The sequence below is a fragment of the Anguilla rostrata genome, chromosome 19 (assembly GCF_018555375.3).
Source record: "Anguilla rostrata isolate EN2019 chromosome 19, ASM1855537v3, whole genome shotgun sequence".
NCBI classification, from domain to species: Eukaryota; Metazoa; Chordata; class Actinopteri; order Anguilliformes; family Anguillidae; genus Anguilla; species Anguilla rostrata.
In genome coordinates this window covers 3630158-3655023 of record NC_057951.1, presented here as the reverse complement: position 1 = coordinate 3655023, position 24866 = coordinate 3630158, and the positions used below count along the sequence as shown (strand labels likewise).

The 24866-nt window shown below is 53.3% G+C and overlaps 1 protein-coding gene across 1 annotated transcript in view; it reads right to left on the bottom strand.

Annotated features, from left to right (window-relative positions):
• The window catches only part of mical3a (microtubule associated monooxygenase, calponin and LIM domain containing 3a), a 101612-nt gene that overhangs the window by 51751 nt on the left and 24995 nt on the right, over positions 1-24866 (bottom strand). Inside the window, 10 exon segments of the mRNA XM_064319323.1 lie at positions 23-149; positions 359-474; positions 2812-3069; positions 4053-4153; positions 4561-4716; positions 5244-5345; positions 5549-5665; positions 5937-6144; positions 6569-6997; positions 24551-24821. Coding sequence (XP_064175393.1) covers positions 23-149; positions 359-474; positions 2812-3069; positions 4053-4153; positions 4561-4716; positions 5244-5345; positions 5549-5665; positions 5937-6144; positions 6569-6856 — 1473 coding nt within the window. The 5' untranslated portion in view covers positions 6857-6997; positions 24551-24821.

Genomic DNA, 24866 nt, shown 5'->3' with positions numbered 1-24866 from the left:
TTGGGGAGGGGGGCACACACACCTGGTTGGGCCTGAGGAGGTGAAGGCTGATGTTGGGGTAGCGGGTGGTGGGGTCCACGCTGTACTGGCTGAAGTTCTTGCTCACGTTCTCAGGGGTGGTTTGGGGCAGAAGACGGTAGATGCTCTCCCTTTGGGGGAAAGAGAGAGAGAGAGAGAGAGAGGGGGGGAAAGAGAGAGAGAGAGATAGAGAAAAAAAATGGAGAGAAAGAGAGAGGGAGGGACAGAGAGGTGAGAAATTACGTCCACATTAGCGATAGCCTTAGCGTCAGCTACCTGGAAGAATACTCGGAGTGGCACGGGACCCCCCCCCCCCCGAAATGGCCCTCCGCCCCCTCACCTCTCGGCCAGCACCTCCAGCGGCGTGCCGCCCTGCGCCCAGCTGCGCACCATCCACGCCGAGTCCATGGCTGCCAGGAAACCGCGGGCGATGCCCGTGCCCATTGGCCAGAAGGGCTGAGGGCAGAGACACAGGAAACGCATCACACACGGCACAGGAAACACATCACACACGGCACAGGAAACGCATCACACACGGCACAGGAAACGCATCACACACAGCACAGGAAACACATCACACACAGCACAGGACACGCATCTCACACAGCACAGGAAACGCATCACACACAGCACAGGAAACACATCACACACAGCACAGGAAACACATCACACACAGCACAGGACACGCATCACACACGGCACAGGAAACGCATCACACACGGCACAGGAAACGCATCACACACGGCACAGGAAACACATCACAGACAGCACAGGAAACAATACTATACACAGAAAATGCATATTCTCATTACATTTAGGATAATTCATTTAAAAATGTGCAGAGTTCCGAAACACCTACTTGGTGGCAACTCTCCACAAGTCTAATCTAATCCACACCTCCCACATCTCTCTCTCTCCCTCCTCCTCTCCATCTCTCATCTCTCCCCTCTCACCCTCTCCTCCCTCCCTCTCTCACCTCCAGCAGGCTCTCTCCCTCCCCCCCTCTCACCTCCAGCAGGCTCTCTCCCTCCCCCCCTCTCACCTCCAGCAGACTGTCTCCCTCCCTCCCTCCCTCCCTCTCTCACCTCCAGCAGACTGTCTCCCTCCCTCCCTCCCTCCCTCTCTCACCTCCAGCAGACTGTCTCCCTCCCTCCCTCCCTCCCTCTCTCACCTCCAGCAGGCTGTCTCCCCCTCCTCCCTCTCACCTCCAGCAGGCTGTCCCTCCCCTCCCTCTCTCACCTCCAGCAGGCTGTCTCCCTCCCTCTCACCTCCGCAGCTGTCTCCCCTCCCCCCTCTCTCACCTCCAGCAGGCTGTCTCCCTCCCCTCCCTCTCTCACCTCCAGCAGGCTGTCTCCTCCCCTCCCCTCTCTCACCTCCAGCAGCTGTCTCCTCCTCCCCCTCTCTCACCTCCAGCAGGCTGTCTCCTCCCCCTCCCTCTCTCCTCCAGCAGCTGTCTCCCCCTCCCTCCCTCTCTCACCTCCAGCAGGCTGTCTCCCCTCCTCCTCTCTCACCTCCAGCAGCTGTCTCCCTCCCCCTCCCTCTCTCACCTCCAGCAGGCTGTCTCCCTCCCCCTCCCCCCTCTCTCACCTCCAGCAGGCTGTCTCCCTCCCCTCCCCCCTCTCTCACCTCCAGCAGGCTGTCTCCCTCCCCTCCCTCCCTCTCTCACCTCCAGCAGGCTGTCTCCCTCCCCTCTCCCTCCCACTTCCCTCTCCCCTCTCACCTCGCAGGCTGTCTCCCCCTCCCCCCTCTCCCTCCACCTTCTCCCCCCTCCCTCTCTCACCTCCAGCAGGCTGTCTCCCTCCCCCTCCCCCTCTCTCACCTCCAGCAGGCTGTCTCCCTCTCCCTCCCTCCTCTCACCTCCAGCAGGCTGTCTCCCTCCCCTCCCCCCTCTCTCACCTCCAGCAGGCTGTCTCCCTCCTCCCTCCCCTCCCCTCCGCAGCTGTCTCCCTCCCTCCTCTCTCACCTCCAGCAGGCTGTCTCCCTCCCCTCCCTCCTCTCTCACCTCCAGCAGGCTGTCTCCCCTCCCTCCCTCCCTCTCTCACCTCCAGCAGGCTGTCTCCCCCTCCCTCCCTCCCTCTCACCTCCAGCAGGCTGTCTCCCCCTCCCTCCCTCCCTCTCTCACCTCCAGCAGGCTGTCTCCCCCTCCCTCCCTCCCTCTCTCACCTCCAGCAGGCTGTCTCCCCTCCCCCTCTCCCTCCAGCAGGCGTCTCCCCTCCTCCCTCCCTCTCTCACCTCCAGCAGGCTGTCTCCCCCTCCCTCCCTCCCTCTCTCACCTCCAGCAGGCTGTCTCTCTCTCCCTCCCTCTCTCACCTCCAGCAGGCTGTCTCTCTCTCCCTCCCTCTCTCACCTCCAGCAGGCTGTCTCTCTCTCCCTCCCTCCCTCTCTCACCTCCAGCAGGCTGTCTCTCCCCCTCCCTCCCTCCCTCCCTCTCACCTCCAGCAGGCTGCTCTCCCCCTCCCTCCCTCCCTCTCTCACCTCCAGCAGGCTTCTCCCCCCTCCCTCCCTCTCTCACCTCCAGCAGGCTGTCCCCTCCCCCTCTCACCTCAGCGCTCCCTCCCTCCCTCCTCCCTCCAGCAGCTGTCTCCCCCTCCCTCCCTCTCTCACCTCCAGCAGGCTGCTCCCCCTCCCTCCCTCCCTCTCTCACCTCCAGCAGCTGTCTCCCCCTCCCTCCCCTCTCACCTCCAGCAGGCTGCTCCCCCTCCCTCCTCCCTCCCTCTCTCACCTCCAGCAGCTGTCTCCCCTCCCTCCCCCTCTCACCTCCAGCAGGCTGTCTCCCTCCCCCCCCTCTCTCACCTCCAGAAGGCTGTCTCCCACCAGCCCCACCAGCAGCTGGTGCCCGTGGCGCCGGCGCACCAGGGCGGCGTTCTCCGAGGCGTACATGCAGGTGAAGTCGAACATGGCCACGTCCGGCTGGCCGTAGTGGTTGATGGCGAAGTCCAGCGAGGGCAGCTGGTGGTTGGTGGAGAAGTCGGCCGCCTCGCGGGCGTAGGAGAGCAGGGCCGCCTGGTCGACGTTCCCCCGGGAGAGCAGCAGCTCTGTGTCCGCGTAGTCCTGCAGGAAGGGGGGGAGGGGTGAGCAGTGTCCCTATAGTAACACAGGGGTGAGCAGTGTCCCTATAGTAACACAGGGGTGAGCAGTGTCCCTATAGTAACACAGGGGTGAGCAGTGTCCCTATAGTAACACAGGGGTGAGCAGTGTCCCTATAGTAACACAGGGGTGAGCAGCATACTTCCACTCGAAAAATCACTTATTTTTCCGAAGTAAAATATTTTTTTCCTACCACACAAGCAAAGATGATAATTTTTTATACATTATTTATTTATTTTAGCCAATGCCTGTGCTATCCTCGTGTACATGTTGATGTATGCACGTGACCAAGAACACAACTGAGCGTGTCTGATGAGCGAGAAAAATGGTAGTTCCTAGTTCTGATAGGCGCCCCATGGGTTCCTATTGGAGTCGCTGTCTCTACATATTATATACTCTAAGGTCCCTATAGTAACACAATGGTGAGCAGTGTCCCTATAGTAACACAGTGGTGAGCAGTGTCCTTATAGTAACACAGTGGTGAGCAGTGTTCCTATAGTAACACAGGTGAACCGTGTCCCTATAGTAGCAGAGGTGAGCAGTGTCCCTATAGTAACATAGTGGTGAGCAGTGTCCATATAGTAACACAGGGGTGAGCAGTGTCCCCTTAGCCCTGCGGATGGGGGGGCGGGGGGCTGAAATGCACTGGATTCTTCCTGATTAATATTAATGAAGGTAGAACTCACTTCAAAGAGATCCCACCGCACACCCAGCCAGGAGACAAGTGACTACAAAGACCACAGGCCTCGCTGTGCAGCGAGTAGCGTAGGGGGACGTTAAGCCTCGTTACGCGTGCTTGAGTGGGCCGATTGTTCCTGTACAGTGCACGTCAGGACAATCCCACTAGACAGGGGGGAATGTGTCGCCCAGACGCACCCCCTGCCCCCTCCCCCTCCCCTCGACACCCTAAGCCCCGCCCCCTCCCCCCCGGTGCTTTGAACACTCACGTGGAGAATGACCCCCTTCTCCAGCAGGCTCTGCTTCTTCGCCGTCATCACGAAGTAGTGCGTGTCGTCCTTGTAGTAGACGATGTTCTCCAGGTCAATTCCTGGGAAATCGATAAACAAGGCGATTTATTATTTTCTTTTTTTGCCTGGCCGGGCTGGTGTCCCGGCACAAAGCTCTCAGCGAGGTTCCTAATCGGGCATTTGCCGGGACGACCTCAAGGCCGCCATCGGGATTCGGTCGCTTCGCTTGCGTCCCGCTCCCACCCGAGCCGATTCCAACCAATCGCAAAATAAACGAGCAAACTCAAGGTGCTCTCTTGCGCTCTCTTACCATCTCCATGCATAATTTGAGCCATTTCTCCAATGTCTTTTGTAAACCTAGAAAGTTGTCCACGTTTCAGTGGGGATTACACTCTCACTGTGAGCGAACCCAGCGCTAGTCCCTAAGCGGCAATGACAGCGGCGGTTATGTGACACGCGCTGTACGCGTGTAGAGCTGCTGTCTGACCTGTGGCCTCCCGCAGGTCCTGGAAGAACTTCTGGTTGAAGATGAAGGCCACGCCGCTGATCTCCTCCACCTTGGCCTCGGCCGTGGTGTTGCGGTTCATGAAGTTGGCGGTGATGGCGATGGCCAGTTTGCCCCGGAACTCCTTCCTGCGGAATCCTGGGATAGGGGTGGTGGTGGTGGGGGGGGGTCAAGGGTCAAGGGTCAGGGTTGAGGAGGAAGAAGGAAATCGGTGTCAGGGAAGCAGGGAACCACGGCCCCATCGCACTCGCAAAAACACTGTCGGAGTTCGGAAAAGCCAGAGAAAGTCATGACTGCAAAATTAATTTCTTTCCTTCACATCTACACAGAAGTCATTTGATGCGATGCAAAAGTTTATGGCTTCTCACACGAAGGACTGCCACTTCTTAACATCAACAAACCACACGGAGAAGAATGCCAAAAAAGGTCAAATCTCTCGTAGTTTTAAAATCCACTGCTGAAGGATTGTGAGAGTGAATGAGAGTAAAATGCAACAAGGAAAACTGCCGGGCGATAAATCAACGTTTACGACAGGGCCTCCAGAAATGTGCTGGCTCCAGAGAGAGAGAGAGAGAGAGAGAGAGGGAGAGGGAGAGAGAGAGAGAGAGAGAGAGCGAGCGAACAAGCGACCGCCCCTCCCTGGTCCCGCCCGGGGGTCCCCTCACCGGGCAACGTGTTCCTCCTCCCGTCCGCCCCGATGATGACGTCGAACTCCAGCTCGTTCACCGGGTGGGTGCGAGGACTGACCTCCGCCCTCCAGCCCGTCCCTGTAACGCAGAGACGCCGGCCAATCAACAAGCGGTAACGCGGTCACATGCGGATCTCAGCTCTTTGGTGGGAGTGGTCTTCCTGTCCATACCAGGAAGTGTGAATGAGGTTCACACTGGTGAACAGAATCCTATCCACCAGCTAACCAGGAAACCAAGTGAATTTCACAAGGCAGGGCCCAACGCAAGGAGGCGGGCCTTACTCTCGTTCTCCTGGTCTTCGGGGGGCTCCACCAGGCCCTTGAACTCCACGTTGACGTGGATCTCGATGCCCAGGAGCAGCGCCACCTTGAGCAGCATCAGCTGGAGCTGCCGGATACCTGCACACAGGAAGTGACATCATAAAATCAACACCACAGACACAAGGATAATCTTTCTACATCCTTCTTCCAAGTTACTACATTTACCATTCGTGGCGAAAGCGACAGAGATCGGCATCTTTAAAGACCCGCTCCAGCCCAGGCTTGTTTATGGACACCAGCGAACACCACTACACTGAGCCCTCACGCAGTACCTCAATGCTCCACCAGGGGGCACACTCAATGCTCCACCACACACACGTTGCTTTCAAACGCGTGTTTCTCCACTCACTGATGTGGTCGATGGCGCCGGCGCAGAACTTCCCGTAGAACTTCTTGGCGCCCAGGCCGCGCAGGTCCTGGATGGTGAAGGGCCAGAGGTGGAGGACGTTGTTCCGGGAGAAGGCGTCCCTCTTCTCCAGCAGCACCACCTTGGCCCCCAGGAAGCCCAGCTCGATGGCCGTCCTCAGGCCGCACGGGCCCGCGCCGATGATCAGACACTGCGAGGGGGGGGGAAGGGGAGAGCCAATCAAAAAACGCCGCGTTAGGAGAGGGGACCCAATCAAACGCTGCGGAAGCAGACGGGAGCCAATCAAAACGCTGCGGAAGCAGAGGGGAGCCAATAAAACTTTGCAGAAGCAGAAGAGAGCCAATCAGAACGCTTCAAATAGGGGCTGCACATGCCCAGTGGAACACAGTACAAAAGCAAACAACGCATATCATAAAGCATATTAATCCAGCTCCCAGAACTGGACAAAGTACTACAAATTTGATCTTCCGAAGGCACAGTAATATTAACAACATTAATATAACCTCCTTTCGTTTATGCTAATTACATCTTTACTAGCCAAACAATGAAGTTCTTCTACTGCGTCGGCAGAAACTTCTAGACTGAGAGAAGTCTTCAAAATGGCGTTCCGCTACCTTTGAGTTGGCACACGCCCGGCCCTTCTTGTAGTCCTTATGGCAGGCCCGCTTGTCCAGCTTGGCCCAGATGGCCTTGGCCTTCCAGTGGTTGAGGCGGGACTTGAGCTTGTGGTAGAAGACGCGGTACTCGCTGGGGCGGAGCTCCAGGAAGTCGCACAGCTCCTGGAAGGCCTTGAGCGTGCCCTTGCAGGTGCCGGCCTGGACGAAGCGGTCGAACAGGACGTGGGAGTGGCTCGCCCTCTCTCCCCCGGCGCCCACGCCCACGCCCACGCCCCCGTCCCCCATCTTCCCCGGACGGACGGCCGCCCCGCCGTCTTCCTCCTCCCCCCCCCGCCGCGTGGGCGGGGGCGGAGCCTCGGACGGGCCCCTCTGGCTCACGGCCCTGTCCGGCTCAGGATTTTAAGGGACCCTCAGACTTCTTCATTTCTGTTGGGGAGAATGTTGAGAAGACAAGGCTAGCAGTGAACCACACTGACATGAACTTCTCAAAAATGATCAAGACCAAGACTCAACCCCGGCAGTGTTGTAAATGAGGGCCTCTCCCCTCAATGGTTCTCCGAGGTTTGAATAAAGATGTGAAAAATAAGGCTGGTTAAACAACACACTGAACTGGAGAACTCCGCTTGTACTGTAAATAAGCATTCAATTATTTAGTACTGAAGCATCACTCACTCATTCATTTTGGCCAAGCAAGTACATGCCGAATGTTTCATGAGTATGGAATGCAATTCGTTGGGACATTTTAAGCTTCTGGTCGGAATATAAATAAAGCAAACTTAAAATTAGCTTTTGAATTATCGTTTGAAAGTGTTCATCCTTCCTTCTCTCGATACTGAGAAGTTCCTGGTGACTGGGACTGTGCTACAACTGAACCGGCGGCCAAAGCACAGCGGTATTAGCTCAGGAGTAGTTTATAGGCTACATCTGCAAGCAAGTTCAGCTTAGCTCCCTGTCTATTATGCTCAATTACAGTAACGATGCTGTCTCCAAACAACCAGCTCAAGGCCAGAGCACTACCTAACTCATACAGCACTACCATTAGAAAACATACCACAAGGGGAAACCACTGACTGGCAAAGTCATGTTAATGTTAAGGGTTGGGAGGAACTGAAGGAACTGGAACTGCGACATCCTTTATTGTTTGTCCGTTAAATAAACTCAATTTAAGGAAAAGCCGATCTCTCCAAACAGGAGGAAGGGTCAGAACGGGCAAAATAACAGCAGAAATGTTTTTTTTTTTACACTGTATTAATTTAGCAGGTGCTAAACGATCCAGAAGGACTTACACACCTATGGACAAGGTGACAACCACGACGTGCCACAACAAAGAACAAGAAAGAGCGTGCAAAGAGAGTTCAGACAGAAAACAGTTGGCTGGTGGGGATTGTGGAGTTACTTATCTAGGGCTGAGCATCTGAAGAGCACTCTCTACACCCCCCCCCCCCCAAAACCAGACACGTACGATGCCCAGGACGACAGACCGCTCCAGACAGGAAAGGCGTTCGTGATACCAGACAGATTAACGCGCTCGTTAAAACAACTGGCTTCCACCGTGCTCTTCGGGACAGGGAAAATCCATGTTTATCTCCAGTAGCCGGCGAGGAAACTCAGAGAGCCCGCGACGTTCGCGCCGCCGCGTCGTCTTATCGAGACCTTCCTCGGCCTGCTGCTGGCGCGAGCGTTCCGCGCGCTGTTTTGCATCGCAAAAATTTACCTCGGGGGGGTCGTTCGTCCTCCACCTGTCAACTCCCCAGGTGAGAGACAGCGAGCATGCACACACACAGGTTTAAAGCCCTCAAGATCTAGAAATGACATCAGCATTCTTGGGTGAGAGAACGTTTCTCTTCCAAGTCAACAGCCTACGTCAGTTTTAAAGGGTTCATGACCACCCCAAGCAATCACAAAGACACTGACCTTGAACGGGAGTGCAACCTGGTCCTGTACTTCTCTGTTCGTGTTACATACATACATTACATTACAGCATTAGAGACGCCTTATCCAAGCTACACAACTTTTACATAGCATTTTACATTGTATCCATTTATACAGCTGGATATATACTGAAGCAATGCAGGTTAAGTACCTTGCTCAAGGGTACAACGGCAGTGTCCTTACCCGGGAATCGAACCTGCGACCTTTCGGTTACAAGCCCAGTTCCCAGTTCCTTACCCACTGTGCTACACTTACTCCGCACTTTAATGATTTAATGCTAATCACCTTCACCTGGTTACTTTGGTCTGAACTGAGGCTGAGCTGAGCTTGTGGCTCTCCCAGGACCAGGGTTCCAGACCACTGCCTTAGAAGGTCCATTTAAAATTCTCCAAATGTCCAACCGCTCACCTTCCCTGGGGTCCCACAGAAACACCCAAGATGCCTTTCACGCCAGGAGAGACGCCTGTAAAATATGAATGCGCCCGTGCGCGTGGTAACACTGGAAGCTCGCTGTAGACGGAAGACTCCACGGTATCCCGCCCAGCACGTTTAAAAACAAAAATAGACTAGCGCTGGAATCATTTACGGAAAAGAACCGGGGAAAAAAAAAAAAAAAAAAGGCCTTGCGTACCTAGACGTCACTTTCACTCTCTCTCTCCGGCTCCAAATATTTTGTCTCATGAAACGCCGGAATGCACGGCATGCTTACTCTGCACAAAAATAATAATCATCATCATTTAAAAAAAAAAATTATCTTCTGGCATGATGATTCAGACCTGGAGGCTTACGTGTTCTTTTGAACTGACACACCAGTGTAACCCTTAATCTAATATATATATATATATATATTTATTTTTACAGTGTTTTATTGCAGAACAAGCTCAAATACTTGTTCAGAATCTGCCTGCAAGCTCTTGGGAAAAGCAGCACACTACCGCAAACAGGACAGGAAGAGGAAGCAAATGGGGAAACAATCACACTACAACAACTTCCTGGGAAACAATCAAGACTACAACAACTTCCTGGCTGCATTCTTCCCAAACATAAAAGCTTAACAAAGCTGAAGGAAGCATCCTGAGAATCTCTCTCTCTCTGCGCACTGCTAGCCAAGCACGTAAAGAACATTGTTTTTAGGGGTTGTTAAGTAGTGTAGTAATTAGCCTAAATGACAAGGCGAGTCATGGACTAACACCCTGTATTTACAAATGGGGATTTGACTGGGTTAAATCTGGCAACCCCCACCGGTCTAAACAGTGGGGGTCATAAAGTCAAGGGCGGGCACTGGCTCAAACTGAAAGGTCATACGGCCATTGGGATTGGATGTCCTGCCGGTGTGGCGGGAGGGCAACAAACACACTTCAAGGAGGAATTAATCTCCATCAGGCCCATCTCTTCCAGAGCAGAGGGGGGGTGAGCTCCTGTTCATTTAAACCTTTCTTCACCCAGCCCTAAGCGGTCGATGAGACGACAGCCTCAGGGGCCCATTACAGGAATACCAACAGCGGGAACATGTTCCCCCCCCCCCCCCTCAACACAACACAACACCGGCTGTGCTAGCTAGCGCCCGCAGGCGTTAAACTGTGGTAAAGTTTTGATAGCCCGCACTGTAGCCTAGGAGAGACGCGTTGTCCCAAAACAGGATCGCAACAAACACGGAGGCAGGTAGCGGGACCGGCTAGTCTATCGAACCCCCTCCCCCCCAGCTCATCCGTTACCGTGGAAACAGGCCCCCCCCCCCCTCTTCCTCACGTGCCCCGCCAGAGACCCCGCTCCACGTTCTCAACACCGAAAGCTCTGTTTCCTCCACTACAACGCTGAGGCCTCCATATCCCGATCTGATGCGTCCAAGTTACCCCGCAGCGGCACAGAGGCAACGGACGCTCTGCGGTGCGAAAGCTCCACCACAGGAAACGCGTTCGTCCGCCAGAGCATCCTGCCATTAAAGTAATGACGACGGAGGTCTGAAGAGGCTGTGCCGGGCGCCGTGCCAGTTTTCCCTTCTGAACTCTGACCTCTGACCTTTAGCCTCGCGCTGGCACAATAAATGCTCGCATTCTCCATTATTGACCACCTATAAACCAGATTTCTCGTAGATACGCACGCCGCAAAGGGACGCGAATCGTCCGCTAACGCCCGGTTGCTTTTACGCAACTCATTACATTACATTACATTACAGGCATTTAGCAGACGCTCTTATCCAGAGCGACGTACAACAAGTGCATTGGTTCACGGTGTAAGAGGTGCAAAAGAAACACACTAGAATGAAGTAAGGATCGTAGTGCCAGAAGTGACCACATCGATCAGGACTCCAACCCTGTAGAGTAACCTGTTCAGCAGACAACAATCCTACCAAGTAGGCTACAAACTAGCAAACTAGTACAACTCCCGTTCCCTGTTAGTTTTATCGGTCAGGAATCTTCCACCCCCCGTCAGTATGACAGACAGGTATGAAAAGATTGCCTAACGCAACGCGCAAAAACGAATCAAAAGAGATTCCAGCGACTGTAGCCCGGAGTAAAAAAAAATCCATTTCAAGGGACAGGGCTTGTCACGTCAGCCGGGCCAAGGAATGTGCCGACTCATGCACGCGAACGCAGATAAACGCCGGCTATTTAAAACGCGTGTTCCCTCTGCCCTGCGGTTCAACGTCGCTGCGGTTGGAAACTTTTGCTACGAGCTAGGAAGCTCGTTTTGGGGCACGGGAGACGCGATGAATACGAAGGGCCTTCGGAGAAAACACAGCGTGCGAGCAAAAGTGCCGGACCTCGCAATGCAGGTCCTCACTTTTTAAATTTTTACTCATTCTCGCGCGGGACCGAGGTGGAACACCACCGCCGTTGCGGGACCCTCTCTCCTTGGCACGCCCTGCACGCCGGGGTCCGCGAAGACCCGTGAGGGAAAATACCGTCCCGGGGTACGCAGAGAAGACGGCGATGTTTGGGAAGAATGCAGCCAGGAAGTTGATGTAGTCTTGATTGTTTCCCAGGAAGTTGTTGTAGTGTGATTTGTTTCCCCATTTGCTTCCTCTTCCTGTCCTGTTTGCGGTAGTGTGCTGCTTTTCCAAGAGCTTGCAGAAGCCGAACGGAACGCTTAAAGCGAGGAGGGCGCAGACTCCCCCGCCCGCGAAAAGGTTGGCGGGAAACGAAGGGTCCGCGGCATTCCCGGGAGGCTCCTGGCATTCCGGAGTCCGCTCGGCTTTTCCGCGTCGCGAGCGGGAGCGTCGGTGTCATGTGATCCCGGGACAAAGCGGGCTTCTGACTCACCTGCTCCAGCTCACGCCCCCCCCCCCACCCCACCCCTCCACTCGTCCCCCAGCACCCGTTGGGCTGCCACACTTCAAGGAGGAATCCATAGGTGCTTATCGCTCGCCCCCGTCTGCGACGGCCAATCAGAGGGCCGTTTCGCTTAAGGAAACGCAGGAAGTGACACGCGATCGATTCCCTGAGGAACGCTGGTGTCCTCAGCATAAACGCCCCGCCCCCCCACCCCCCACCCCACCCACACGGGGCTATTTCCAGGAAACAGACACCAATAAACGTAAGCACAGCGATATTCGCATCCAAAGGAAATATGATGCTGTATATTTTCAACACATCCCCATATTAATCATTCATTAAGACGGGAAAAGATTCAGTTTCAGCGGAGTGGGGGGGGGGGGGGGGGTGGAGACAATGCAAGGTTACCCATGTCAGCGTGACATCATATCAAGCGAGGGGCGGGAAGGAGACTCTCAGAAGGGGCGGAGGTCAATTCAGATACGCGTGCCATTTCTGTCCATCACAATTTCTCACAGCATCACAACCACCGCATTATATTGAGAGAGAGAGAGAGAGAGAGAGAGAGAGACAAAGAAAAAGAATCTCGGACGCCCACCCCCTGGATCAGAGCCCTCTCTATTCCCCCGGCAGCCGGACACACTCCCGGCTTTGTGCGGCGGACGTGCGGCGGCGAGCGGACGTCTCCCGGCCTTCGGTGGGGGGGGGGGGGGGGGGGGGCAGAGGGGGGGGCATCGCGTCACTCTCTCCTAAAAATAGCACGAGTGACACATTCCGGGCGGGCTGCAAGCGTTCGGGGGGGGGGGGGCGTGAGTTCGGCTCGCTCGGGTCAGCGCGGGCCTACGGGTGTGGGGGGGGGGGGGTTGGTGGAGGGTGAGGTTAAGAGTCGACCGAAGGCCAGGCCTAAACGTTCTCGTCTCAGAAGAAGGCCCCAGTCTTTTTTTTAGCTCCTATGGAAACCAAGGTTCCTCTGCTCTCTAGAACCCGGGGGCTAAAGTTAGTGCGCGTCTGAGTCACATTTTTGTTCCTCTCCTATTCCCCCCTCCCCCCCTTCGTGGTGACAAGGGGAGTGGACCAAAACTTGCAGGCCAAAAACTTAAAAAAACGAACCCCCCCCCCACCCCACCCACCGACTGACCACAGAGCTGGAGAAGGATGGTCCTCGAGGTGACCCAGGGTTTCCACCACCATTTTGAAGACGCGGCAACGCTCCGTCCCGGACATGTGGGAACTTTACAACTAAAGCGATGCACTCCCATTATTCCTTTTGCGTCAACGCCCTTCTGAAAGACCGAGCCATGGCATCAAATGCTGAAATTACCATCGGCCAAGACGAAACGATGGAAGTGACGTTTGACGCTCAACGAGTGAGGATCCTTAATGCCTCCGTGTGGGGGTGGGGGTGGGGGCACGAAAACAGCCCGTTCTGTCCCAGTGTTCAAGTCCCGGGGCACATTTTTGTGTTATGCTCAGAAGCACGTGTAGCAAAAAAAAAAAAAAAAAAAAAGTGACTCTCTCCTGATCGATCTGGAAAAACCTGATTTAAATGCCATAAACGTCTCGGGGGGCCTCTCGTGTTCAGCTGGCTGAACATTAGGCCATCACACCTGCTCTCGAGACGTCCTCGACGTCTGTCTTGCGACACGCCCCCAAAATCCTCAGCCTCTGGCTTCTGGCGTCCAGAAGAACCCCGATCCATTGCATTACAGGCATTTAGCAGACGCTCTTATCCAGAGCGACTTACACAACTTTTACATAGCATTTTACATTGTATCCATTTATACAGCTGGATATATACTGAAGCAATGCAGGTTAAGTACCTTGCTCAAGGGTACAACGGCAGTGTCCTACGACAACCGGTTCGGTTAAGTCTGCCACCACGTGCGAATTTTCCGGTAGGCCGCAACTGGAGACATGCGGTTCGTTTAAGAATACCGCGCAGGGAGAACGCGGGGCACGGAGAGCGCGGGCAAACCACGAGAGCGCTACCGGTGAAGGGACGAACCGGCGTCTTATTCCGGAAGGGCTCGATTAGTCCAGATATTCGATAGCCCACTCGGTCCAGAGGGTTTTTTTTCCAGGGCCCGGAGTAAATTTACGGATGTCACGTGCCACCTCGGGGCGACATAGCTCAGGAGGTAAGACCGATTGTCTGGCAAGTCGGAGGGCTGCCAGTTCAAACCCCGCTCTGGGCGTGTCGAAGTGTCCTTGAGCAAGACACCTAACCCCTAACCCCTAACTGCTCTGGCGAATGAGAGCGCTATATTAATGCAGTCCATAGATATTCGATAGCCCACTCAGGCCAGAGGGTTTTTTTCCAGGGCCCGGAGTAAATTTACGGATGTCACGTGCCACCTCGCGTACGACCGAACGCCTCCCCCGCCGCCGCTTGGAGACGGTCCCCGGCCGCGTACCCACGGGCACGCCGGGCACGTTCGAGCAATCGCTCCCGAATCCCAGAGCGGAACGGCAGATGGTCGTCGTCGACTCCCGAAACGCACGCAGAAAGTCTCTCCGGCGCTTGCTCGCTTTGAAATGGGCAGGACGCGAAGCACGTACGCGGAGAAGCGGCTCGGATCAAGTCGAACGGGGCCTTTGTTAAAAAATCCCCTAGTGTGCATTCCTTGTGTAATAGCGGGGGGAAATGTAGAAAACAAATCTTTGTAGTTCCTCCTTTGCACTTGTTCGCTCTGTCTCTCCTGCTCACTCTCGGTCTCTTGCTCTCCCTCTCCACCTCCATTTCGCTCCCCCCCCCCTCGTTCTCTCTCTCTCTCTCTCTCTCTCTCTCCCTCTCTCAGAGATCATCCTCCGGGGTCCGCAGAGACGGCACCGCACGGCTCCTGAGGCTCAGAAAACCATCCCGCCCTAACAGACACAGGCGGCGAGGAGGAACGATGATGTAATTTCCCCCGCTCCAGTGTTTGTCTCTCCGCTAGTAGTCAGGTGGTCTGGCGGGGGAGGTCTATTTGTTGGCAAGGTCCACTGACTGGAGGGGGGTGGGGGTGGGGGGAGTGTAGGCTACATTACATCACTGTCCCTGTGATACTGCTAAGCCTGTTGTTAACGCGATTCGGCTGCATCTGCTATCGGCACACGGCACTGGGAACAGAGAATATGTGTGGGATCGTGAATCTGGGATCGGCTGCTTGGGGCTGCAGAAAGAGCGGCCTTGCGAAAGTCGATGCAAATCTCTGCCTCGTCCACCAATGGGGGGGGTTCAAGTAGGAAGTAGGACCTGCCTTTAATAAACTGTGGAACAAACAGTTCAGGGTTTTTCCGTGGCCGTATGGGCCCAGACGACCAGCAGATGGATTAATGCGGCACTGGAGAGCGTCTCTAATCGCCCCGCTAAGCTGTGATAAAGCTCCCGAACCGCACAGGACACAAGGTCTACACGCTGTCCCCCGCAGAAATACAGGCCCACGCACTGATCCTGGATAACCTTTTTTTTTTATTCGCATCCTTACTGAAACCACTACTAGTTACGTACCAAAACTGATCCTGGACCAGCAAGGCTTGAGGGGGGGGGTGTATTGGGGTAAAAATGCCATACTTAAGCATAATGATCACAAAAACAAAACCAGTAAGCGTGGCGCTAGTTCCAGTAGCAAGACTCCCGTCTTGGAAAGATATCTTGCACACGCATGTTGGTCCTGCCGCGCATCTTAAGATAAGATAAAGAGTAATCTTACACACATTGACTAGAAAGCATTTTAAGAACATAGATTAAGGCATTGGGGGAAAATGTTGTTTTTCTTTTTTTAAAAAGAGCCTGTAAGCTACGGAAACGAGCTAACGTCGAACAGGAAGCTGGACTTCGCGCGGACATCTTGGATTAAACGCTGCGAATAAAGTTTCACACTTCGGCCGGGCAGCTGAGAGAGATAGCCTAGCGTTTGGAACGGCAGGCAAGACCAGACAACCTCGCACACACTTCCAGCAGAAGAACTTCGTTCTGTCTGTAGCGCCGCGGAAGAAAACAGACAGCCTTCGCTATTAAATATGAATCGCGGTCGACGAGCGCAATCGTTAGCAAACAACCAAGTCACGGCGCGTTCTATTCGACAAGCATCTTCTTACAATTAATAATAATAATAATAATAATAATAATGAGGAGGGAGGGGAACATTTGCCCCGGGTTCAAAAACAAACAAACAAACGAACAAACAAAAAATAAAACAAATAAAACGTTCAAATGAACACATTCAGCCGCTAAATAGCTTCGTCCGGGATGTGCTTCGAAAGCGCTTCCAGGCGCGGCGTGCGCTCGGAGCTTTCCGGAAGCCTCCGTCGGGAGGTCCCTCGGAGAGCGGCCGCTCCGGGGCGCGCGGACGCGAGCGCCGGCGGTTCGCAGGAAGTGCTCGACGGCGCAGCAGGCCTCCCGGCGCAGCAGGCCTCCCGGCGCAGCAGGCCTCCCGGCGCAGCAGGCCTCCCGGCGCAGCAGGCCTCCCGGCGCAGCAGGCCTCCCGGCGCAGCAGGCCTCCCGGCGCAGCAGGCCTGGCACGGCTCCCGCTCCTCCACCTCCGGGGGGGGGGGGAAGCCGCGCACAATTAGCCAGGCGTGTTCGGGTACGACGCTCCAAAGCAACAAAAAAAAAACGCGTTCGAGCGCATCGGCAGGGAGAGAGAGATTCATTTCTTTTTCTTCAAAAGGAGAAAGATTAACATACTTTCCCCCCCCCCCCCAACCCCCGCCCTCCCCCGCCATTGGAACAACAGGGAGATTTAGTGTTCACCTTTTTTTCTTTTTTCCTTAGGAAACCTCTTCAGAGATTAAACGCAGTGACGTACCGGAGCGGAAGCCTCGCCGAGTGGTCAGGTGACCGCAGTTCTCTCTCGGGAGGGGGGGGGGGGGGGGGGGGATCTCGTTCCGGAGCCGAGGGCTTCCGCCGGACGCGTTCCGCTTCTGGGACGCGACCTCGTTTGGGCGGGTCCCCGGGCGACAGTGGAGTTTCTCGGCGACCATTCCCTCCAAAAAAAACACTACAGCCGCCTCCCCACCCCCGCCCCACCCCCACCCCCCCCGTTAACCAAAACCAACATGTCCTGCAGCTGAGCACGAAGGCCTCAGCCAAAAAACTGAGCGATTGGGATTGGGGGTGGGGGGGGGGGGATTGGAACAATATTGCTTCTGCCCTGAGGTTTACGAGAAGAATTGTGGGTACATGAGTTTATAAAGAAAACACAGTGAGGGGGTGGGGAATAAATAAAGGGCCAGAATCCTCTTTGAAAAGACTCCAGACCCATATTTAGAACTGCAGTCCTCTAGCTGGAGCGCTCAGGTTTCCACTAGCAACCCGATCCCTGTGATCCTGGCGCGCTTCGGCAGCTGGACGGGTTTTTCGTAGCCGAAAAGCGGAGGCGGCCTACGGCCTACGAGGCGGAGCCTTTAATTTGGCTGATCCCACCGCGTCCGTGAACCGTGAGCGTCCCCCGATTAGCCAGTCGGGTCTCCAGGGTGATCGCCAGGGCGACTCGCACGCAAACTTAAATGCACGCGGCAGCTCGTCGTCCGCTCCCGCAAGGACGGACGAGGACCCCTGCGGACGCGCGGTGGGGCGACCGCCCCCCCACCGGCTTCAGCCCCAGGGCATCGTGGGAACCCGAGAGAACGGCGTTCGCGGTCTCCCCGAAAACCTCTTCCTTTTTCCCTACGCGGGAGCCACCGTGGGATATCTTTGGCGAAATCCTTCAAGGATTACGACTCTGATCGATACCAAGAACTAAACCAGCACCAGATGGGACTGCCGACTACAGTTTCATTATTTTATCCCCCTGGAGAACTCTGGGTGATCCCAGAAATGAAAGCACGTGCTCTACCCCCCCCCCCCCTCATCTTCGCCCTCAGCCTCAACATCTGCCATGTCCTGCTTTAAAAAAATAACAAAAATCCTGAAAGTTAGCCAAATGTCTCCTGGTGGCGTAACTGGGAAGGACGGTGTGTAGCACAGTGGGTAAGGAACTGGGCTTGTAACCGAAAGGTCGCAGGTTCGATTCCCAGGTAAGGACACTGCAGTTGTACCCTTGAGCAAGGTACTTAACCTGCATTGCTTCAGTATATATCCAGCTGTATAAATGGATACAATGTAAAATGCTGTGTGAAAGTTGTGTAAGTCGCTCTGGATAAGAGTGTCTGCTAAACGCCTGTAATGTATTTAAGAACTTTGCTCCTTTGCTCCCCCCCAACACAGTTCACTGCGGCGTCTCTGATTGTCTGCGAGATGCCGGTGAAAAGCCTGAAGGTGATCGTGTTAGAGTAGCAAATGAGAGGACCGGTTTTTGCAGCGGTGTTGTGAAAGCATTCAAATGAAATCTGATTTTTTTTTTTTTTAAACAAAGTTATATAGTATATATTTCATCCTCATAGGCTAAGTAACAGCAAACACATCTGACAGAACGGGGTTTCATTTTTCCTGTTAAATATCACCGGATGCTACACGCGCTCAGTGCGTTTCTGTGGTAACCCGGCAACCATAGATCGAAATGATCTCTCGACACTATCCCACCGGTCTCATAAACAATCCAGTAGTCCACCTCCACCATGCGGTGCACTTCCGGCAAACGGACGTCCGAGCCAAGATCGGCGCTCCCGATTGGACGCGTCGCGTGTCTGACACGGGGGAGGACTGCGGCGTCGCATTTCGAGCCGCTGCGCGACGCATGCAGTATCTACACTCAAGATACTCAGGACCGCATTCCCTCCCTGCTCCTCAGCCTACACCGGGCTCCCGCACCTGTACTACAGCACAGAATGTTCACGGAGAACTGTCCCAGGCCACGCCCCCGTCATAAATTATTCAGAAGAGGCATCAGACGGAATGCTTCGGTTTTCGACGGCGCCACGGAGACACGGAAGACCTCGTGTCGAGAGCAAGGAGCCGGCGGTGTGGCAAGAACTGAAAAAAGTATTTGTGGTATGGCCGTGCTACAGAAACATGGAAATGACAAAGAGCCATCAAACCAAAACGTAATGGGTCTTCTGCTTAGATACAACGATAAATCTCCTGTCAAGAAAAGTTGATTATAATTAATTAAGAGGCATCTATGAGTAAATGGACTGCATTTATATAGCGCTTTTATCCAAAGCGCTTTACAATTGATGCCTCTCATTCGCCAGAGCAGTTGGGGGGTTAGGTGTCTTGGTCAAAGACACTTCGACACGCCCAGGGCGGGGTTTGAACCGGCAACCTTCCGACTGCCAGACAATCGGTCTTACCTCCTGAGCTATGTCGCCCCTGGGAAGGTCACAGGGAGAGACAAAGCCTTCCAGGGTGGCTTCGTTTGTTAGCATTAGCCACTCATGACCACGGCTGCCTCCACCCAAATGCCAGTTGGGGCGCATATAAAAAAAAGGTAAAAATAAAAAAAGACGGTAATCCTTAGGACACAAGACACAGAGTCCTTTCAATCCTACTGCGCAGACGCGCAGGCTAGCGCCGTGTCTGCTAGCGTCGGCCATATTCGAGAAGAGCAACCCGGAGATATGAGCTACTGGAGCCTCCTCATGCCACAGACCACCCCCCGTGACCTGCGCTGTCTTCCCCAGAGCTCCCACCATAACCCGAGCCACGCTCCGGACCGGCCCTCCGTGATGTCATCAAGCAGCTGCGGCCATGATGTCACCCGACAGGGCAGAGCCCTAGTAACCCTAGTTACCGGGGTAAGTGCGAATTTAAGGCCGTTAGTGAGCAACTTTCACTACAGTACACACCACGGGTAAAATGGTAAATGGACTGCATTTATATAGCGCTTTTATCCAAAGCGCTTTACAATTGATGCCTCTCATTCACCAGAGCAGTTAGGGGTTAGGTGTCTTGCTCAAGGACACTTCGACACGCCCAGGGCAGGGTTTGAACCGGCAACCCTCCGACTGCCAGACAATCGGTCTTACCTCCTGAGCTATGTCGCCCCAGGGTAGCGGACCGCACGCGATAATAACAAAAGCACGACCAGAGACGGCCTTGAGGACGGGCGTTTTCAAGGCGGAATGGAAACGGTAACCGCGACCGTGCCGCTAATTTCGGGCAGGCTAGCGCGTTCGCACCGTAGCGTCGTCACACCCACCGGGGCTCCCGTTTCCCCTTCCTCGTTTCCCCACCCGCTCGTCGCAGAATAAAAACACACCAGCTGCACTTCCTGTCCTCAGACAGAGGTGGAAAGTGAGGACCGAGGTGAAAGACCACAGTGGAAACGTGGATCAATCAGTCAATGCTTGTTTTTATACTGCGGTGTTTATATTTAAAAAAAATTTTGTTTAATTCCACAGAACGCTTCACGGCCAGGCCTGGCGACTGCGGGGGGGATTTCGGGAAGTAGTTTTTGAGAGCGGCGCGACTCCGGTAGAGCGAAAAATTCGGATTGCAGACGATGAACGCGGGGCTGGCTGAAAGGGTCGCTTCCGAGCCTCGGTTTGAAGACCGGCGAAGTTTCCGCTTTCCGTGCGATGGGGAACAGGTCTGGATTTTCCCCTCTGATCTCAGCGAACGGGCCCCTCTGCAACCCCATCGGAAAACATCTTGGCGTGAAAACGACGTTAGCTGGCCTCGAGCTCCACGGCCTGACACCTGGCTGAGCAGGTCTGCCCTGGGGGTATTTTTGGGGTGGGTTCGTTGGCCCGGGTGAGGTGGGCTTCTCCCCCTGGGATGAGGGACCGGGGAACGCGGGGCCCCCGGTTCACGGTTCATCCTCAAATGTTGAATTCCGCCCGGACGCCCTTCATCCAGCGCTGCTAAAAAGCTCGGAACACACCCCCCCCCCACCCCCCACCCCCCCCCCCTCAGCCGGCTTCATTCATCAGTGTCCAGCGGCTCCCGGTGGACCTGCTCGGCAGATCGCTGGCTTCCCCCGATTCCACAGGAGGAATACCGCGGAACGTTCCGGAAACGGCTTTTTCCGAGCACGCTTTCGATCCCTGTCAGGTTTTTTGGGAACGCAGCGGCCGTGACGCGCGGAACGACCCGCCAGCGAGCGTCTGGGATGGGGGAGGAGCGTCCCACCGTTCCGCCTCACGGGCACGACGTGTCCGGACGTTTGCGTCGGAGAACCACTGCGGCACTGGGACATGGCGGGTTACCCTTTTTTAGGTGGCGAGGTCTGACGATAAATTGGTGAGTAAAGGAAAGAAATCATCTGCTGAAAAAATGTTATCGTTCTGACATCAGAACAACAGAACACAGCCACACATGAACACTGAACCATTGCACTTGCTAGTGGTTTCCCACATCTCATCCAACAATTTTGCTCTTACACCATACCAAGAGACTACAGGACACCTGACAGATGCAACAACGTACACCCACTGGAAACTACAAGCATGGCCGCCGATTACACACCACCGTGAAGAATGCTTTAGTGCCTCTGGAAGTTCCACAGACCAAATCAGTACAACAGGGTTCAAAGGTCAGAGGTCACACCTGGCTGTTAACTAATGGAAGCCTCACCCTCTGGGGGTCAGAGCCATAATTTGAGCTGCGACCTCTCACCGTACGGGCGGCGAAAGTAACATGCATGAAAACATCTTCTCAAAGGGCAAATTCCGTTCCACCCGATTAAAAATGAATCACTCATAGGCGCGTGCAAAACGTGGAATAACTCCGGCGACGCAGTATTACAGCATTAATAAAAATCCTTATCTGATATGACACACTAAGACAAGGGTGAGCTGCAGCACTCCCAGGAGGCACAGCTCAATTCCATTCCGAGTCCATTTTGCCAACCCCCATTTCCTTTATCTAAATTATCTGCCATCTCACAAAAGGAAATTCCTCGGGAGACGGAACTGGGATGATGTTGCCATACAAGGATAAAGCCCATAGCAACAACGGTATTTAGGCTACATTCCTGGGGAAGGAAAAAAGGTTTCAAAAACCAACAAATATTTCAACTGTCCTTCCTCCTTCACTGACAGAGGTCAGGTAAAAAAAAAAAAAAAAGCCCCCATACTTAACGTCCCAATTCCTTAATTCCGTGAAAATGTCCCTCAGCCAACATACCGCTTTGGTCAGCGGTGTTAAAAATAGCGCATGCCCATAGCAAACTATGTAGACAAGGCTATTCTAGGAACCATTCTCTCCTTTTATGATCGCTGTTAAAAGTCTACCCGTTAGCCTACGTGCTCCCTTCAAGGAACTTGCTTCGCCGTGAGTCACCTGTCGACTGTGAATTTCACTGGTAGTCTTTAAAAGGACAAAGTAGATATGAGGCCACTCCCAAAATATCCCTTTATTTCTGAGTAAAGAAAAGGAAAAAAAAAAAAATCGCCAAACGCACCCCGCAGCAAATTTTGCCACAAAAGAACAGAGTATTTACCATGTAGGCTGAACGTGCAGGGGGAGGTTTGTACAGGGCACAGGATTTAGGCTAAATGATGTCCAAACACAGCGCTGAAAGAATTACGTTGAAATATTTGCCCCTGTAAAATACCCATTGCTCAAATAAACATAACCACACACCTCGTTAGTTAGGCCTAAACGTTTGCTTGGTTGTCTGCGTGAGAGTATGCGCCTGGTTGTACTCCCTGTGATTCCTTCGTTGTTAAGTGGTTACAGGAAGGATAATAGGCTAGGTGAGAGGTAGAACCACGCCAGACTGTTCCAAGAGTTAAAACATTGGTTATGCATTTTAAAAATACCATTACGGGGGTAAATCTATAATGCAATCATAAAAAATAATAAAAAATAAACACACCAACACTCATCTGAAACCACAGAAATGCTGGATGCAGAAATTTTTAATTGTAAAGAATGTAATGGTGGGTTTTTGAAGAGCAGCTTGCACATTTCATCTTGCAGTTTCTTTTAATCACCTTCCCAAACACTCAGATCTCTGATCTATAAGATGTTTTGTGAAGAGGGCACTGGGCCAGCACTCTCGGGGGGGTAGAAAGAAATTTCAAAGCATGAGACGTGGCATCTCGTTACTTCCCCATCTCCCTGCCCTTCTGCCATTACAAAACCTCCAGTCACAACACAAAGACCGACCAGTTTATGCCTTTAAAGGCAGGATGGCCTTCGGGGGTTCTCTGCCCGGCTTTCGGGGGCCGAGCCCCCCAGCGCCCATTGACCGTCCCCGCAGGTCTGGCGGCGCTGGTGTCAGTTGGTGGGTATTCAGCTTCCCGGGTTGGGGCCTAGCCGGGGAGACCCGGCAGCCAGCTCCCGCAGTTTGTAAACCCGCAGGGGGTTTGCTCTGGGACTTCATCTCCCAGCATTCCCGTGTCCCTGCCGCTTTAAAGGCTCAGCAGGTCAGGGGGCCAAAGGGAGAAGGGTATGCATGTGCACACAAACAGACCTGTCTGCGTACACACAAACACAAGAGCATATATGTACACGTACAGATAGACACGTTGCATGCACGCGCGCACGCAGACACAGGAACGCAAACGCACGCACAACGCACTTGAAAAGCACCGTCTTTCCTGCTTGGATTCAGTCCCTTCAATCGACTGTCCTTCTGCAGAGTCAGCGCTCTCTCAGACCTCGTTCAGGCAAAATGAGCGCAGTGACAGAACCGCCGGACGGGCCAACCAATCGAGAGGCGGATTGCTGGACTACACATTGCGGACAAAACATCGGCAAGTGCTGAGCTGCTTTATAACTGATCAGCTGAGTTTAAAAAACAAGGCACTTGGCCAAGTAGCTAACTAGCTAGCAAAGCAGAGAACCCTCCTGCCATTTGCATAGGTGGACGTGAGCCATGAACATTGGATGGCGTGTTGAAAATATAATTCCCCCAGGCAGGAACCACAGGATGCTGAGTTTGCAAATCAAACCCAAAACCCTCTTAGGAGACTTCAGCCAAAAACCCAACACCCTCTTAGGACATTTCACCAAAAAAACCATCACCACTCAGGGACACTTCACCCAAAAACCCAACACCATCTCTTTACTGAGACCCCCACTCTAATGCAGACAGCCCAAGTCTGCCCACTTCGTACTGAATCAAACAGAAAAAAAACACAACAGAAGAACCAATAAATCAGAGAAGACATGTCAGTAACAAATCAATGCTCAAATTCAGGGAAGCAGCTCAAGAGTGGGGAAAGATCTCCCAACAGAAGAATACATGTGACATTTAGCCATTTTACCCTGCTCCAGCAAAAAGAGGAAAGTGGCTTCATAGTGGCTTGACACTGATTATTGATAAGGGTTAAAACAGGGGTCCATACAGTTTGAGAAAAGTAAGTATATGATTAGAAACGTATAGGGTATTACGAGGGTGGTCATCATTTTCACGGGTTCCTATGAACTGGGTTGTGAAAAATATCAATTCCGTGCTCTGTTAGCCGGAAGCACTGGGGAAAAAAATATATTTTTCAGCTACATTCAGTATTACAGTACATTATTATTTCACTTGTAACGGCCAGAGTCGACATCTCAAATGCTAATCTAGGTAGCCAGAAAATCAACCCGGGTGCGCGAATCACACACGAGATTCAGCCGCCCACATTTTAAATCATAGCTCTCCCACGCTATAATTATCACGAAACGCAAAGCCATGTGCAATTTGCATAGAACGTTTGCGAGTCAACGTTAAATACTATGCACATTACGGGGTTATGTAGCAAGAGTAATCAATCGCATGCGCATCAACAGTGACCAGTTGTTAGCTTGCAAGCTATTTGCCTAGCGGTATGTTGTTTGCATAATGCATATTGCGGGTATTTTTAAAAGTAACACTATTCCGACACCTAGACATTCATATTAACGAAACAAACCGCCTGCAGCTATCATATAACACTTAATCGTAGCATTCCAACAAAGTCAAACAGCTCTTACCTTAGCGAGATGCTGAAAAACGGACAGCGATTAGACTGATGTATTGCAGTTCTCCGAAGTTTAATCCAATCGATTACATTGTTTTAAGACGATCCAACATTGTCAGACGAAGATCAGTCATGAGTTTCGTGATTATTCCTTTTATTCTTTGATTTAGTCTTCTCCACTGGAGCCAACCACGTAGGCTACGCTCTTCAGGCTTGTAGGCGTTAAGTTGGTAACTCGGTTAAAGCGGAGGAAGGACGGATCTCCGTGAAATGGGAGGGGTAACCTAGAAAAACAAATCAAAAAATGTATTTCTAAGCCCATAAATTCA